The sequence below is a fragment of the Mirounga leonina genome, unplaced genomic scaffold (genome assembly GCF_011800145.1).
Source record: "Mirounga leonina isolate KUSES-001 unplaced genomic scaffold, KU_Mleo_1.0 Mir_92, whole genome shotgun sequence".
Lineage (NCBI taxonomy): Eukaryota > Metazoa > Chordata > Mammalia > Carnivora > Phocidae > Mirounga > Mirounga leonina.
The window spans coordinates 8,370,201-8,387,467 of NW_023270852.1; the positions used below are offsets into that span (position 1 = coordinate 8,370,201).

General features: G+C 52.1%; 1 protein-coding gene across 6 annotated transcripts in view; it reads left to right on the forward strand.

Annotated features, from left to right (window-relative positions):
• Positions 1–17,186, forward strand: part of DENND2B (DENN domain containing 2B) — a 149,959-nt gene extending 132,773 nt beyond the window's left edge. For all 6 annotated transcript variants that reach the window (XM_034995459.1, XM_034995461.1, XM_034995460.1 and 3 more), the window contains 9 exons: positions 2,105–2,182; positions 2,773–2,913; positions 6,862–7,010; positions 10,568–10,745; positions 11,053–11,094; positions 12,104–12,215; positions 12,986–13,225; positions 14,088–14,174; positions 14,807–17,186. In XM_034995459.1, the coding sequence (XP_034851350.1) occupies positions 2,105–2,182; positions 2,773–2,913; positions 6,862–7,010; positions 10,568–10,745; positions 11,053–11,094; positions 12,104–12,215; positions 12,986–13,225; positions 14,088–14,174; positions 14,807–14,841 (1,062 nt within the window). In that variant the 3' untranslated portion in view covers positions 14,842–17,186. The remainder of the gene's footprint in view (positions 1–2,104; positions 2,183–2,772; positions 2,914–6,861; positions 7,011–10,567; positions 10,746–11,052; positions 11,095–12,103; positions 12,216–12,985; positions 13,226–14,087; positions 14,175–14,806) is intronic.
• Positions 17,187–17,267: the final 81 nt, after the last annotated feature.

Here is a 17,267-nt window from a genome sequence, read left to right on the forward strand (position 1 = left end):
ATTAGTCCTGGGAAATAATCAGATGGAGGTAAGGTAAAGAGGGAGTCCTGTTGTGCTCTCCCCTGGAGTTCACTAGGATGTTGTTGGTTTGGGGTGTCAGCAGTGTTTCATGGTTCATGCCTTAATGGGACAAAGACTCACTAGATGCCAGTCTAAGCACAGATGAGAAGGATCCTAGGCAGGGACCCCAGATGAAGGATTCTGGGCCATTCATTCATTCATTCATTCATTCTGAAACACATACCGTACTCCTGTTGAGGGTCAGGCAACATGTTAAATGCACCTAAAAAGGAGTTAGACATGAATCCCATCCAATCCTCAAGGAATTTTAGATAGTCTAGTAGAGGAGGTCAGACTTTGAATGTAGAAGGGAAGACAAAGGGAATAAACTATTATTTAGGACCTGTTATGTTCCAGGCTGGATGCCTTAGGTATGTCATCTTCTTTAATCCTTAGGGGAGAGTTCATGAAGTAGTACTATGTCCGTCAGTTTCTATAGATTAAGAAATCAAGACTCGGGGGGAATAACTTGCCCAGGATCACACAGCCAGTGAGAGACAGAGCCAGGATTGACTCTAAGTTCTTTGATACTCTTGGATCGCCCCAAAGGGTAGTCTGGGGATATTTGGATATTGAATGCCCGGTGAGTAGGGCTAAGGGAATGTGGAGCAGTACAGATCCCAGGTGGGGAGCCAGCAGAGGCCAGCATGCCCCAGATTCACCTGGGCCTGGAGACGAGCATTCCGAAGGCTGCCTTTGCAGGAATAGTGATGGAGCAGAGCTGCTCCTTTGCAGCGGGCCTGCTGCCCCCAGGGAAGAGCATGTTTGTCCTGGCGTGCTCAGAGAGGGCCTGGGCTGGGTCCCTGCCAAGGGGGCTGGCACTAGCTCGGCATTCCTGCAGATTGGACACAATGATTCTAACCCAAATCCCACATACTTGATTTAATCACTTGGGGCTTTAGAGGAGGCGGGGGAGAGGGAAAGAGAGAGGAGTGAGTTTCAGGCCTAATATGGACAAAAACAGATTCTGCCTTCTCTTTAGATCTGTGACATTCGGCCAGCAGGTTTGGAAACTGAAATGGGCCCATCTGCATTTGCTTAGCAGCCTGCATGAGGGGCCAGCACCTGCTCTGTGCTCCCTCCCTACTCGGCCTTGCCAGACACTCAGGCCTCTGAGCCAGAGGCAGCCACAGAGCCCTGCCAGCCCCTTGCTGGAGACGTAGACTCTGGTGGCGTCACCCCAACCTGCATTTGGGGGCTCCAGGCCTGGGGAGCTCTCAGGGCACATCTCCTCCAGCCACTCACCTTTTCAATCCCCCTTTTCCTTTGTTCTCCTCTTCTAGCACACTTCTGTTCTCTGTCTTTGCGTCCCTTTCCCTTCTGTCCTGTCAGGAGGCAGCATGCTTTAGCGGTGAGATAGCAAATCAGAGGCCAAAACAGACTCCTGGCTCCATGACTTTTAGATGCATGTCCTTGGGCAATGAGTTCTTCTTTTTGTAACTCAGTTTACTCATCTATAGAATGCAGATGATAGTGCCCGTGTACTATCTCTCTCAGGCTTTTTGTAAAGTACCAAGCCCAGGCCTCAGATATGGTAAACATTCAATAAATAGTAGTTTGCCGCCCTTATCTCTGTTCAGTTTGTCTTACTAGAGTGGGGTGGATCAAGGAAGGGAGGCAAGGGGAACCTAGAATGGGGATGTTTTACAGAATGTCCCCTGTGAGGGGGGCTTACTCCGAGGAATGTACACAGGTCCCTCTCATGACCATTGTGTCCTCTGGATTCCCAGCTTTTGCCATGTAAATCCACGAATCACCATCTAGCTTTTGCCAGGCTGCTTCCTCCTTCGCCAGCGGCCTCCTGGGAGGAACTCGGCAGGAGTCTGGCACCTTGGGCTGGAAGACCCAGTGGAGGCTGAAGCCTGCCCCCGAAGAGTGTCAGCCTTTTCTCTGGGGGCCTGGTTGAGTAGCGGTTTAGAAGAGGTTTGCAGTCGTCCACTAGAAGATCAGTCCTTAGTCCTCAATTCCCCAGGAAAGGAGCCGGATGTAGTAATCGTGCCTTCTCTGTATCTGTCTGTCTCTCCTCCGCCTCATCCCGACCCAGCCGAGTGGGAAAGGGCCTCGGTTGCCGGAGGTATACTGTGTCATCAGCCGCCTTGGCTGCTTCGGCTTGTTTTCCAAGGTAAGAGGGCTCTGGCTTACTTCCCTCCCCTTTCCCCAGCTGACAGCTCCCACAGGAGTATCTATAGTCAGCTCAGATGAGAAAACCACCTGTGTGCATGAGCGAGCAAGCGAGCGGGCATGAGCAAGAGAATGCAAGAGCAAGTACAGGGAGCTCTTGGACTCTTTCCTGTTCCAAAGCCTGGCTCCCCATCTGGCCAGCTGGCATCTCCCCAGCTCCTGCACCAACATGGTCTGCCAATGTCGCAGTCCACCCTGGGCCATGGGCAGAGCCGGAGTCCTTGGGGACAGAGACCCCCCCCCCCGCCCACCTGGGGAAGCCAAGTGCCCAGGGACCCGACTTACAGGTGGTGTTTTCTTTGCCCAGCTCCTGGGTGTGAGGCAAGGACGAGTTAGTGAGCAGAGCAGTCATCGAGTGCCAAGGGAAGCAGGAAGGCTAGAGTGTAAAGCTGCTGGCGAGACAGTCCTCCTGTCCCCTAGCTTTTGGCCCCGGCTGGTCAGATGCCACGCTGCCCTCTTCTCTGCCCAGGAGGTAGGGAAGGGCAGCGTCCTGACACCCTTCCTCTTCGGGCTGCCGGTGGTTGGGCACAGGTCCTAGATGAGGTGGAGCGCCGGCGTGGGATCTCTGCCGCCTTGGTCTATCCCTTCATGAGAAGTCTCATGGAGTCGCCCTTCCCTGCCCCAGGGAAGACCATCAAAGTGAAGACATTTCTTCCAGGTGCTGGCAATGAGGTAGGGATTTCTGCTGCCTCTTCTCTCAGACTATGGATGGGGGCTAGCTAAGGCTGCAGTCCCTGGGAGGGGCAGAGCACGGCCCCTTCCTTGCTCACCGTGTGTGTACAGCTAATCAGTAAGGACTGGAAAAGTGAATGACAGAACTGTCACTGGGGCCCAACTCCCTGCAGCTCCTAGGGGGCCTTCCCTGACCTGCTTGGACTCAACGACATTCCACCTGCCCTCCTTTTATTCATTCATCAGCTCTTTACCGACAGTGCCCTCTCACAGTCAGGGATGGCGCCAGACCTTGGGGCAGCCATGAAGTTGAAGTAGGCCACAGCTCTGTCCCTGTGGAGTTCATAATCTAGTGGGAGAGACCAATATTAAATACATATGTCTGCTTTTAAGTAGATAATTCCTGAACATTTTAAGTGCCAAGTGCAAGCGTGGGAGTAAGAGTGTGTGACAGGGGACCTGCTCTAGGTTAGGGGGCCCGGGAAGGCTTCCTCTGAGAAGGTGACTTAGGTGAGTAGAGTCAGCTAAATGAAGTGGGGGAGGGGGACTGAAAGAGAAGGGTGTGGATGGGAGAAGGTTATTCCAGATAGAGAGGGAACAGCACCTGCAAAGGCACATGTCGGCAAAGTGACAAGGAACTGAAAAAAGGCCAAGATGGTTGAAAGGGTGGTGAGCAGGGCAGGAGAGGCAGCGAGGGCCACATCACAGTGTGCCTGCTAGGCCAAGTTAAGGATTTTGGAGTTTATCTAAAGCAGGGTTATAAGATCTGAGAGATAATTTTAAAAGCTCACTCTGGCTGCTGTGGAGATTGTGGATCGGAGTGAAAGCAGGGAGACCTGCTAGGCTCTTCTACAGTAGGACAGGAGATGATATGATAGTAGCTTGGATTAAGGAGTGGTAGAAGAGGTAAGAAGTGGGTGGATTTGAGATACGTTTTAGACTTAGGATCAGAAGTACTTTTATATGCAGTGTTAGGGAGATTTTAAGGCTAACTCCCAGCTTTTTGGCTCGAGCTTCAGGGTAGTTGCCGGCGTACTGCCTGTGGAGGGAGTGGGCTCCGAGGAGGAAGCAGGGAAGTGGATTTTGTAGGTGTTATGTTTAAGATACCTGGGTGGCACCCAAGAGAAGATGTTTCGTAGCAGAAAGTGTAGATAGGGAAGAGAAGAGAGCCCAGACTCGGTCCTCCTTGGACCTGGGGAACTCCAACGTTTGGGGATCCTGCAAAAGAGGAGGAGCAACCCCCAGGAGTGAGAAGACAGGAGGGATAGCAGGCCGTGGCTTGGAAGCCAAGGAAGGGGGCATCTTAAGAAGGAAGGGGTGCTCAGGTGAGGTCAGGATGAGGAATGGCCAGCTGCCTTGACAAGAGTGGATCTCAGTGGAGCAGGAACTGAGGGGCCCAGATACCTGAGTGGAGTGAGTTGAGAAGTGAAGAGGGGTGAGAAAGTGGAAATAGCCTGCATAGACTTCTCTTCGAGAGGCTTGGTTGTGAAGAGGACTTGGGAAGGGGGAGGGCAGTGGTTGAAAGGGGGGAGTTTGTGGAAGATGGTCGTCTGGAGGCTGGTGGGAATGACCCAGCGGAGGCAGAGGTGAAAGCGGATAGTCAGGAGAGGGAGGGGACAGTCAGACTGTGGCCGAGGAGGCGGCAGGGCTGTGGGATCCAGGGAAGGACTGGCTTCGGTTAGGAGAGATGGGCCCTTCCTTGTGTGATGGCAGGGAAGGGCCATGGCTTGTGGATTCTGGCTTCTCATCTGATAGCTTCGGTTTTCTCAAAATGGAAAAGAAGGTCATCCTCTGTGAGAGGTGGGTGCTAGGCTTTAGGAGAGGGAAGAAGAAATGACTTCGTTGTTACAGAGAGCAGGAGAGGGTCTGACTAAAGAAACACAGGGTGTGCTGGGAGTGGCGCAAATGCCAGTTCAGGGCTCTCTCTCAGCCTCTTTTCCCCCACCCTCCTCTGGAGGGACTTTAGGCTTTTTGAGAGGTCTGGCGCAGGATGGCTGGCCCTGCCCCGAGAGCCCAGCAGCATGCCTGGGAGCCCTTCGGGACGGCCCCACTCTCACCAGCCTCACTTCTCATCACTCTGACTTGAATTGCTTACTGTCGCTGAACCCTGCTTCCTTTTGCCTTGAAGACTCTTCCCTTCTCTCCTTGGACAGCCCAAACGAAGTATCTTGGGCTCTGAGCCACTGCCCTGACCACTCCCTGCCTCCACTGGGGCTGCTGCCCTTCTTCTCCACCCTCGTGGGCCCCCCCTCCGCCCCCACCGTGCAGACGTGAATCATGGCTTCCTCGGTCCGGACACCAGTCTCACAGCTGGGGTTACTTTGACTCAGTCGGCCCCACTGGACTGCGATCCTTGAAGGCAGGGATGCATGAGAAGAGGCCCAGGTCCCACCAGCTGCTTCTGTGAATTCTCACTCGCTGCAGGGAGCCTGGACCCCAGGGGTCGTAGGAGGATGGCGCTGTGCTGCAGAGCTGAGCCTGTCAGACTGCGTGAGGCTCTTGGGGGTGGAGGGGTGTGGGGGAGCATCACTGTGACTTCTGGGGACAAGGACGGGGGGCTCATACAGAGGCCTCTGGTGTCCGTGTGGTGTGGGTTTCCTTCAGGCCACATTCCCTGAGCATTTTGTGTGGGCATGGCATTGTGCTCATCCCTGGGCCTTCTAGGAGTTCACCATCGGTGGGAAAGATAGTGTCTGCTGATCGTTAGGGCACCTTGTGCCCCGTTTGCTGCTTCTCTGGGAGCCAGAGGGATGAATATTGAGCTAGGAGTTTAACTTCCCTTGCTTCGACCCTGAGGAATAAATGAGATGATGTGGGGTAAAAGCCCCTGGAAGAGAGCTCTGACACCATGGGCTCTGCAAGGGACGTCAGTTTTCACCCTACTTAGCAGGAGGCCTGCACACCCTTGCTGCCCACATGCGCTGAGAGACCAAGGAGAAGACTAGGCAGTCCCCTGTGGTAGCTGCTTAGGCCTGGCCTGAGCGTCAGCAGCTCCTCCTGCTCTCACTGCTAGGGTCAATTGCTACCCTTCACCCTCAGGGCTGCCCCCAAGGAAGTGGCTTTTTTGTGGCATAGCACTGACCTTGGGAGTGGCCTTGCAACCCCCCTGGAGGGAGGATAGCTAGGTCTGGCCCTGATAAAGTCCTGCTTCCTGGCATGGTGGTGGAATAGCCAGTCCTTCCCTGTGCCTTCCTTGTGCCTGGCACAGAGATTAGACAGGCTGATAGAGATAGAGGCCAGAATGGTAGGACAAACATGACCTCTGGAAGGAAAGTCTAGCAGGAAGGGAGAGGACATGACAACAAGGACATTAGCATTGCCTTCTGAGAGATGGCAGCCCAGGGATATGGAGATGCTGGTCTTCCTATGGCCTGGGGAGCAGTGATTGGTTGTGGGATCCGGTCAGCATGGGCGCCAAGACCTCTGCTTGGGGAGATGGACCAGGGGGCGGGGGGCACCCCACAGATGGAGCTGTGTGGTCTCCTTATTCTCCTGATCTGTAAGAGTATTCACCTCTCCTCCTTTTCCTGGGAGCCTGAGGGATGGCTCATCAACTGCTTCTCTCTGGAGCCTCCCCCACATTCCAGTTAGCCCTCTTGCTCACAGGCTAGGTGTCTGAGTACTGTGGGAACAGAGCTGTGGTCTGAGGGGAGAGGGAGACTGGGTCTTATTGCATAGTGGGGTAGATTAGAAAGCTGGAAAAGGGAGGGTGGGGAGGGAAACCCCTCAGAAGGCAATGCTAGTGTCCTTGTTGCCATGTCCTCTCCCCTTCCTGCTCGAGTTTCCTTCCAGAGGTCATGTTTGTCCTACCATTCTGGCCTCTGTCTCTATCAGCCTGTCTAATCTCTGTGCCAGGCCCAAGAAAGGCACAAGGGAAGGGCTGGCTATTCCCGGGAGTGACACTCACCTCGCCTGCCTTGACCCACTTCCCCCCTTGCTTTCCTACAGGTGTTAGAGCTGCGGCGGCCCATGGATTCCCGGCTGGAGCACGTGGACTTCGAGTGCCTTTTCACCTGCCTCAGCGTGCGCCAGCTCATCCGAATCTTTGCCTCGCTGCTGCTGGAGCGCCGAGTCATTTTTGTGGCAGATAAGCTCAGGTAAGGCCCAGCAGGGCCAGGTGAAGAAGACGGGGAAGGCACGTCCACTAGTTAATCTGACATGTATTTATGAGCCCTACTATGTGCCAGCTGCTGTGGTATTGGTGTGGCAGGATTGAGAACCCAAGGGAGGACTTGGCCTGAGGGAAGAAGTGGGGCATGTCTTCTTTTGCCTCAGCCAAGAGTGTGCAGATGCAAATACGTGGATTTGGAGAAAGGTGGAATAAGGAGATTTCTGGCTGATGGCTGCACTTCCTCTGGGAGGGGAGGCAGGGCCATCTCTGTGGGATGCGGAGTTTGAGGGGAGTGATGAACTCTTAGGCAGAGCCACGTGAGGAAGGGGCAAGAGCACTGACTAGGCGTCAGAGGAGCGCTGAGCCCCCCAGGGAGGAGCCAGTTAGGGCATGACTGGAGAGGTCACCTGGGGATTTGTGGAGAAGGACAAGGTGAGGCAGTGAGGGTGCTGGGGAGCAGAGTGGTTGCAGGAAGGTTGGCCAGTCAAACCAGGAGAGGGAAAAGATGTCCAGGGACAGGAGGTGCCCGTGAGGCAGGGGAGCTGGTTTAGGAGGAATAAGAAAAGAGCCGGATGGATCATAGGTCTTGGTCTGAAATGTTGGCATTTATGATTTTAGAGGTAGAGGAGTTCCAGATGCCAAGATCTGGTTGTGGCTATGGGAGGCGTGGTAGAAGGGTCACAGAACATGGGGTGTTGTGGAAGGAGTTGAGCTCTCCTAGGCAGTCAAGATTTACAAGAAAGTGTCTCAGTCTATTCAGGCTGCTATAGCAAAATACCAGACTAGGTGGCCTGTAAACAACAGAAATGTACTTCTCATAGTTCCAAAGGCTGCGCATCCAAGCTCAGGGTGCCAGCATGAATATGTTCTGGTGGGGGCCCGCTTCCTGGTTCACAGCCAGAGCCTTCTCACTGTGGTAGAAGGGGCGAAGGAGCTCTGTGCATCTGTTTTATAAGCACATGTATCCCATTCATGAGGGCCCCACCTTCATCACCTAAGCACCTCCCGAAGGCCCCACCTCATATTTGGGGCTCAGGGTTTCAACATAGGAATTTTGGAGGGCACAAATACTTAAACCATAGCATGGAGTATATGTGGGGAGTGGACAGGCAAGTAGAGGATGAGATCTTGGCAACATGTTACGTATTTTTTTGGTCAGAGGATCCATCACGGGAAGAAGTGGTTTCTTTAGAATGGTGGAATTAATTCATGTCATTTGGGCATTTATTAACCCACCTGCTCTGTGCCGTACCATATGCCAGGTGCTGATAGGAGGGGCAGAAAAGGACAGTCCTCTTTCAGGTTGGTCCTCAGTAGGCCCAGGCTCTCTGGGGTCTTCCTTTCTGTCTGTGTGAGGGGCTACTGAGGGGAGCAGGAGAAAGGGACTCCTGCATGCCCTCACGGGGCACTGGGCGGGATGCCAGGCCACCCTTGGCCCAGGAGAAGGAAGAGGAGGAAATGCCAGGCTGCTGACTTTTCCAGAGAAGGCCCGCTTTAGAAATGAAAATGGCCCTCACTTCCCGCCCCAGCCTCAGTGTCTCTGTATCCCACAGTTGTGTGTGTCTTGCTGTCCCTCAGGAAGGGGCTCAGGACAGCAGCCCGGTGGAGCCCTGTCTGCTGCCTCCCTGCCACCCGTGTTCACTGTCCCTCAACGAGGGAGGCTCTAGTCTGGCCAGACTGTGGTGTCCCTACCGAAGCCTAGACCCTGAGGTTTCTTTTTCTTGAAGGTTCCATTCCCTCACTCAGGGCTTCCTCTTTGCCACCCCCTCCCGTAGCCCAGCTCCAGTAGGGCTCTGAGCACATTCCTGCACCATTCTGGAAAGAAAGTTCCCCAGGGCTCTGTTCTTTGCCGGGCTCAGCATTCAAGTTCTGCCACTCTTGGGTCTAAGAAGAGATACCCACTCTCCTCAGGGTCTGCCTGTGACTGGAGAGGGGCAGGGTGGGCAGCCCAGTGATGGCACCTGGTCTGGACTGGGTCAGGGCTTAGTGAGTCCAGCCAGCTCACGTTCTGTTGCTCACATTCTAGGTTGTCCACAAATCCTTTGTCCCTCCAGGTCTAGTTTTGATGTCTGAGTATATGGAAGGGGTGCGCTGCAGTGATTAGCCCTAGGGGCTCTACAAAACCCTCTGTCTCCAAAGAGCCAGGCCTATTGGAGGGGAAGGTGGAGATCAGTGTGTCCCTCAACACTGAGACAGCCCTTTTCTAGATCTTCTGCAGATGGCTCTGCTCGAGGTGTGGGGAGCTGCTGTCCCCAGGAGAGGGGCTGTCAGAGCCAGGATACCTGTGTCTCTGCCTCAAGGCCCAGCACTATTAGGTGTCTGTAGGGTGGCAGGACAGCCAAGCAAGGCACTGGCTGATGAAACACTTGTGAACATCCAGGGGTCCTTCTAGAAAAGGGGGTTTGTTTCTGTCATGGATTGGAACCATGTTCTCTGACTGGTGGGGCATTAGTCAGGAAAGGGGGAGAATTCCTGAGGGAGCTCATCAAGTAGAGTCTATTGTGGCTAATAGGTGGGACTAATAGAGGCAGAGGGTCAGAGTGGGAAAATCAAGCTTAAAACTGAACTTGACTGTGGGCCTCTGCCTCCTCATCTATAATATGGTCCCCAGAGGAAGGCCTTTGATTCTCCTCCCAGCAGATGGGTTGTTCAAGCCAGGTGTGTCTCCTGTGTTTACCAGTGCCCCACACCAGCCCTCAACACACATGGGGAGTGCACACTCACTTCTGCTCCTTCTAGCTAGCACCCTAGAAGTCTTCCTCCCCTCTTGCATTGGTCATTCTGCTCAGATGGCTGGTCCTGGAGTGCTGCTGGGTCTAGAGGCCCGGAGCCCCATCTAGGCCAAGAGAGGGATGACCCCACTGAGACCTTAGGTTATTTTTTGGAGCCTGAGAAGAAACATGGGCGTGGGCACTTTTTTCAGCTTGGTAGGAATGGTGCCGGGCTCCTCACCTCGGTCAGTGGTCCTCAGACTACTCTTTGCGATTACAGCGAGGAAGGGTTGGATAGACGGCAGAGTAGTCAAGTGACACTGGGCTGGGAGACAGGACAACTGTGTCCCAGGCTGGCCCCTTATGAAACTGACCCTTAGTAGCTGTGGCCCCAGTTATAACATGTAGAATTGATAAGACAACCTCTGAGGGTCTTCCAGCTCTTACACATTACAAATCTGTGATCGACTCTTGCTCCCCTTGCCTTCATATTCCCTAGCTTGAGCTGATACTTCCCCACCAGGTTAGGCCTGTCTGTGATTAGGGTGGCCCTTGGCGGTATGTATGTGAGTCGTTTGTGAGTTTAAGTGTTGCTATGTACCTTCATGGCTGTTCCTCGGTTGAGTCCCAAAGAAGGTCAGTACCAGTGTCCTTGAGGCTCTGAGTGGTGGGAATGTGGGGGCTTCACCAGTCTGCAGGGTCAGATCCTGACCTGAACTCCATCAGCACTTTTGTTGCACTGGGTGGTTTAACCTATGAAAGGATGCTTGAACTCCCCTTCCCCAAAGGTCCTGGGCCTGGGCTCAGATGCTTGTCTCTGTCTGTCTACCAGTACCCTCTCCAGCTGCTCCCATGCCGTGGTAGCCTTGCTCTACCCCTTCTCCTGGCAGCACACCTTCATTCCTGTCCTTCCGGCCTCCATGATTGACATCGTCTGCTGTCCCACACCCTTCCTGGTTGGCCTGCTCTCCAGCTCCCTCCCCAAACTGAAGGAGCTGCCCGTGGAGGAGGTGGGCCATTGTCTGGGGGACCAGCTGGGTGAGGGGTGGAGGAAGGAAGGGACCGAAGGAACAGAAACTCCCAGGAGGGAGGGAGGGGCAGAGGGGGAAAGGAAGGGACCAAGACCACTGGGATCTTCTCACTTGTGGCCCCTGGGCCTCTCTACCCAGCTCCTGTCCCTTTTCCCTGGGCGCTCTATCCCTGGTTGGAGTTATTCCTGTTGTCTGACTCTGGGAATCCAGGAGGTCTGGAGGCCTAGAGAGGGCATTGCAGGGGCTCATTCCCTGCATCACTGTCACTAATGACTCTTTCTCTTAGGCACTGATGGTGAATCTGGGATCCGACCGATTCATCCGACAGGTAAGAAAGAGCAGGACACCAGAGAATATGGCCTGCCCTAGGGTAGGTGCCTGTTTGATGCAGGCCCCCAGGCACCCAATACTGTTATACACGTTGTTCAACCTTCACAGCCTATTTGTTGAGCTCTCTGGGCTCCATATTCACAGACTAGACAAGGGTGGGGAGGGAGAAGCTGATCTGGGAAGTCTTGACCCCAGCAGGATCTGCCTTTCTGGTTGGGATCATCCAGTGTGATGGGAATGTGGGAGTGTGAAGAGCATGGCCTGGAAGTCTGAACACTTGAGGTCTGGCTCTGCCACCTTTGAGCCACACAATGTCAGATGGGCCTCTGAACTTCTCTGAGCCAGAGTTCTCATCTCTAAAGCAGGCATGGTGACACCACCTGCCTTGAAATGTTGCTGGGGGATGACACATCATGCACAGAATGCTATGGAATGTCAAGGTTTGCAATCATCATTGTAACTTCAGAAAGCCTTTGTTAGTCATGGAAATCCTCCCGGCTCTCCACTAAGGAGCACAACCCACTGGTGTACCCTCTGGGAAGGTACAGTCTGTTACACACCATTGACAGCTGCCACTCCTGGGTACAAGGGATCAAGGTACAGACACGGAACCAGAATGCAGAGACAGGAACGACAGCCTAACCTCATACCTGAGACACAGGCTGGGCCATCGTTTCCCTGCCCTGAGCCAGCTCTGCTTCCCATCGTGGAGCTGGAGATGGAGGAGCCAGGGAGGCTTCATCAGGGTGCTGGGCGAGGAACCCCAAGCTGGTCCTGGACAGTGAATGCCATGGCTTCCACCACTTTTTATCTGTGTGACTTTGGATGAGTTTCTTAACCTCTCTCTGCTCAGCTTCTCATTGTAAAATGAGGTCGATAATTGTATCAGGATTTGGGGGAGGAATGAGTAAGATTATATATTTAAGCTCTTCGGATGGCCTGGCATATAGTAAGTGCTCAGTCAGTGTCTGTGATCATGATGACTGTGTGTTTTCCTTCCCCTGTAGATGGATGATGAGGACACGCTGTTACCGAGGAAGCTACAGGCGGCTCTGGAGCAGGCTCTAGAGAGGAAGAACGAACTGATCTCCCAGGACTCTGACAGCGATTCCGATGATGGTGAGTGAGGCTTGCCCCAGGCAGAATCAACTCTGGCCCCGGGACTCCCTCTGCTCTGGCCCCGGGCCTCATGGTACCAGGACCCTGTTTCTATACACCAGACCCTTCTGGTTGATGAGGCTCCAGGTATAGGACCTTGGTCTCAAGCCAGCCTAGAATTCTCTAGCCCCACTACCAGTGGGCTCAGGGAGTAATGGGCCTGAGGAGAGAGAAGTACTGTGGTAGTTTGTCAGAGGGAGTTGAGAAACATAAACAACATTGGGGGCACTTGTAGGGTGGCCCAGGCTAGAAAGCTACCCTCTTCCCTCTAATTCTTCTCTACCTCAGAAGGTTTGAGAAAGAAAACCCAAAGATATATGGCAACGCCTAGACTCTTCTTGCTGATAGGAAGCTAGTTATTCCTCCCTCAGGGGCCTTGCCTTGAGTCCCTGCAGGAGATGGAGGGAACTTCCTCTTCTTGTGAAGTCCAGGAATACCACCAAGGGTGACGGGTATGGGGAAAGTGATCCTCTGGTCTCTGATTTCCACTCTCATTCACATAGTGAATATTTGCCAACTTCCATGTGCAGAGCACAGTTTCTGACCTTCCAGCTCAGGGGCTAGTTACAAGCCCAGGAGCACAAGAGATAAAGTTTCAAAAACAGATTAAGTGGTTCTGGCTAGAAATTCTCTTGGGGAGAGGGAGACAATAACAGCTAGAGGTTGGGGTTGGAGGTTGGAGATGACCGTTTCTTGACCCGAACCTCAAAGATTTGTCTTTTCTCTTCCAGAATGTAATACCCTCAATGGGCTGGTGTCGGAGGTGTTTATCCGGTTCTTTGTGGAGACTGTTGGGCACTACTCCCTCTTCCTGACTCAGAGCGAGAAGGGAGAGAGGGCCTTTCAGCGAGAGGCCTTCCGCAAGTCTGTGGCCTCCAAGAGCATCCGCCGTTTCCTTGAGGTTTTTATGGAGTCTCAGATGTTTGCAGGCTTCATCCAAGACAGGGAGCTAAGAAAGTGTCGGGCAAAGGGTAAGGCCAGAAGAGCTTGGGGTTGGGTGCTGTGGGCCGTCTTCTGCTACCAGCAGGCCTGAATAACTGGGCACCGTGACGGAAGCTCTTAGCCATCAGCTAGAGCCAGGCCTCCTAGCATCCCTTTCTTCTGATACAAACTGCCAAGGGAGCTTTCTTCTCCTCCTGTCACAGTAAATGCCTTCCCAAGGCTGTGCACAGGCTGGAGCCTTGTGGCTGGTAGGGCTCCTCTCCACCCCAGGCAGCGTGCCATTGGTAGCCCATCCCCTCTTCAGATGCTCTTCTTCTTCAGAGAAAAAGACCAGACTGAGCAATTTAGGGGGTTCTAAGAACCACAGGTTGGAGAAGCCCTTGATGAAAATTGAGCTAGCTCTCTGAGGTTGGTGGCAGCCTCCATTCAGAATAGAAGGTCACCTTGTCTCTAGTTACTTCATCAGCTCAGCTCACTCTAGGACTTTTTTTTTTTTTTTTTTTTTACATCTCAAGATCTTTCTGTCTAACCTCAGGGTTATTACATCTTCTGTCCACTAATACTGTCCATTTAGTCTAACAAGCCTTTTGGAACAACATGGTAGAGTGATCTAAGAGGACCTAGAGAAGGCGCCCAGCTCTGAAACAAGGAGTGGCATCTTTGTCTTATGGAATGCAGCTCAGGCACATGCACTGGGAGGTGCTGAGGGCCTCTTGCTTCAGCAGTGAGCACAGTGAGATGTTATTAATTATAGTTCTGATGAGATAATCTGAATTCTAATAAGATGCTCCCGTAAATTGTAATTGCAGATCCTGGTTTCTCTGTGCCCAATAGGCCGCCCCTTCCCTTCCCGCAATAACGGTTCTGTTCCCTGTTCCTCCTCTTCCGCAGGCCTGTTTGAGCAGCGAGTGGAACAGTATTTAGAGGAACTTCCAGACACTGAGCAGAGTGGGATGAATAAGTTTCTCCGAGGTTTGGGTAAGTAGCATGGTCACTGATGAAATAGGTGTTCAGCAAGAAGCTGGGGCTGGGGGATCTGTACCCAAACTACTCTAAACCAATGCCAGTGGGTATTTATATTGGGGCTGTAGACAGAACTGTAAGAGATCCCCTGGTGAAGAGGTTCCCAGCCCAGTCCTCCAAGAGCATTTAGCACAGTATTTACCAAATTGCAGAACCAGGAGAAACTACAGATCCTTACATAAACCAGGTCTTTTTCCATGTGCTCTTTCTTGAGTGTATATGAGGGTGCTAGGGGCAGTGAGCTTTTCTCTAGATCATAAAGGGGTCTACAAAGGTCTTGGTCCCGGAGTGCCCTTCTCTGAAAACTTCTACTCCCTTCAAAGAGCTCAGCCAGCTAAATCATGGAATCATAGCATGTCTCTGTTTAAAGGGAAATTGGGCCCAAAGAAGTTAAATAGCTTGCCCACAGCCCCAGAGTGATTGATACCAGTGCCCTAATTAGAGCTCTAGCATATTTTCCCTGCCCTGGATCAGACCCGTCACAGCTGAAATCCAGGCTTTATAGCCCTGTCTGCCGCTGAGAGGGTTAGGGCTGTTACAGGAGTTGATACTGAAACCTTCTCACTCTTGCCCTCTCTGACCCACAGGCAACAAAATGAAGTTCCTCCACAAGAAGAATTAAGCCTCTTTTCCAGTAACGGAGTCCAGTGCCTTGCCGAGCCTGGAGCCTGGGGAGGGGGCCGGCTTGGGGCCCTCTGGGCTTCTGTGGCTGCTCTCCCCCCACAGACCCCACCCTCCAAGCCAGCCCACCTCTGCCTTCACGATATCCCAGGATACTGTTTGTAAATAATCTGCTGTAAGCTTTCTTATCTCTTTTTGTAACAAGCAAAGAGAATCTGGTAAATATTTGTATATTCCCAAGGGGCTGGGTGCTGGCGACTGGCCAATTATGTGCAGCTGACTGTCTCAGCCGAACCACTGATCTTCCCCTGCAGGCTCCTGGCCTGCCTGCCTGAGGCCCCTGCTGCCAGTCTTGGGCCTGGAGAGCAGATGCTGTTTTGTTTTGTTTTTTTTTTAATCTTAGAGTTTCTATTTTTTTCTAGTAGTCCCCCTCCCCAACCCTCTGTTTTTGAAAGGCAAAGGCCAATCAATCCCCATTTGCAGCGTGGTACCAGGCTCTCCGGCCTGGCCTTCTCTTGTTTCTCCCACCTTTGTGATGGTCAGTGAGTCACGGGAAGCCCACCCCCCACCCCCGGCAGTGCCAGTGCTCTCCGGGCCCAGCTCCCAGTCTGTGGTGGCCACGATGCGGTACAGGGCATCCCTCCTTCCCACCATCTACGGGTGTTCTCAATAAACAGTGTACAGTTGTTTGGGCCCAGAGCCCTACGTGTTCCTTGGCTTCATTTTCTAGAGTTCTCTCTCCTGGGGGATGGGCTGAGATAGGCCAATCAGGAACGAAACACCATCATGCAGGGAATTGAGGACTTCATTGAGAGTTTAGCGTCAGTGTGAGTCACTTACCTCCCCTGAAATCAAATTCTCTGGCTTGAACCATTATGACTGGTCTTAGAAGATACCTTGTCATTGTTCTTGTTCAGCTTGCCTCTTCAACTGTTCAGACTGTCTTAGTGTTCCCAGTGATGGAAAGAATGCTCAGTGCTTCAACTCCACTGTTAGGTGAATCTTAACATTTTCCTATTTAGTATGAAGCCCTTAAGATATCATTGGGTATCCTGACACTGGTGGGGTGAAGCTCAGCGAAAGCCAACCCAGGCTTACTCATAACCCTGGCCCATTGCCTATAGCTCTTCTGTCATTCTGTGACTAGTTTTCTCCTGTTGGAACCCTAGGTTTGCATGCAGAAACTTCCGCAATATTCCATGGAAAAGCAAGAAGAGAAGCAGGGCGGGGAATATGGGTGGCTTAGGCTTTCCACCCAGAGACCGTGAAAATTTCCAAGTTGAGATATGAGGCAGTAAAATGGAACTCTTCACTGGAATTCAGTTTGGGGCTGGCAGGATTTGAACCAAGGAGTAGATCTTTCCTGTCCTTCCACCCTGGCCTACTTAAACAGGAGACAGTCCTATCCTGAATTCCCTTCCCTCCTTCTCCCCATTTCCACTGAGGCCCACGCAGGTCCCAACCTGTCTGGGGTTTGAGGTTGCTATCTGCCTCCTAAGGTAGAGGGTTTGTCTTCTGGGAAGACAAGGTCGTCTTCTCCTCTGAAAAAGCCTCCTACATAGTTGGCTTTGGCATCTTCCAGTAGGGAGGCAGAGATTGAGGCCTCATGAATCTGAGTTTTCAGCTGAGGTAGAGAAGACAGTGCTTATCACCAGGAATTCCAAGGTCGGGTGTAGTTACCTCCAGGACTCATTACTGTTAACCCAGCCTGGGCTTCATGACAGTCATAGAAGTAGAGTCCTTAACAATCAAATAATAATATTACAGTTTCCAAAAGGTGCTATTTCTTTCTCCTTTCCTTCTCCCACTCCCCTCTTTTTTAACATGACTCCAAAGAATCTTCACAGACATGTGATCAGATCACAAGAGATATAGGTATAAATTGCTTTTTTTAAAATAAACTTTGAAACTTTTATGTATCTTTAAAATCTTAAGATACCTAAGATTAACCCTAAGGATTCCTTCCTCCTACGATGGCCACAGCTTTCTTCCTAATTCAGAAAATCAATACTGGCACATAATGGCTCTGGATGGGCTGCCAAGTGTCCATACAATGTGAGTACTATGGGCAGGGTACAGAAGACTTTGGGGGAATATAGAGGAGGGTGTGTCCAGGGGGCCTGGCATGGGGTTCACAAAAAGTGGTCAGGATTTCTTTCCAAGTTCTGTTTCACATGATTTCTCAACCCCTAAATATATGGTTCTTAACCCTGTCGGATCCAGCACTCTCCTTTTCTACAGCAAATACTCTAACTCCCCCCCCCCCACCAGCTTACTATCCTGAAATGAAATTCATAGATAATGTAACCTAAACACGCCTTAACTTTCATGTAAATGGGGAGAAATAAAAGGAAGTATTTTGTTATAACATGTATTTAAATATGTAAATGCTTGGGTACAAATATACTAGAATATATAATGAGGTCA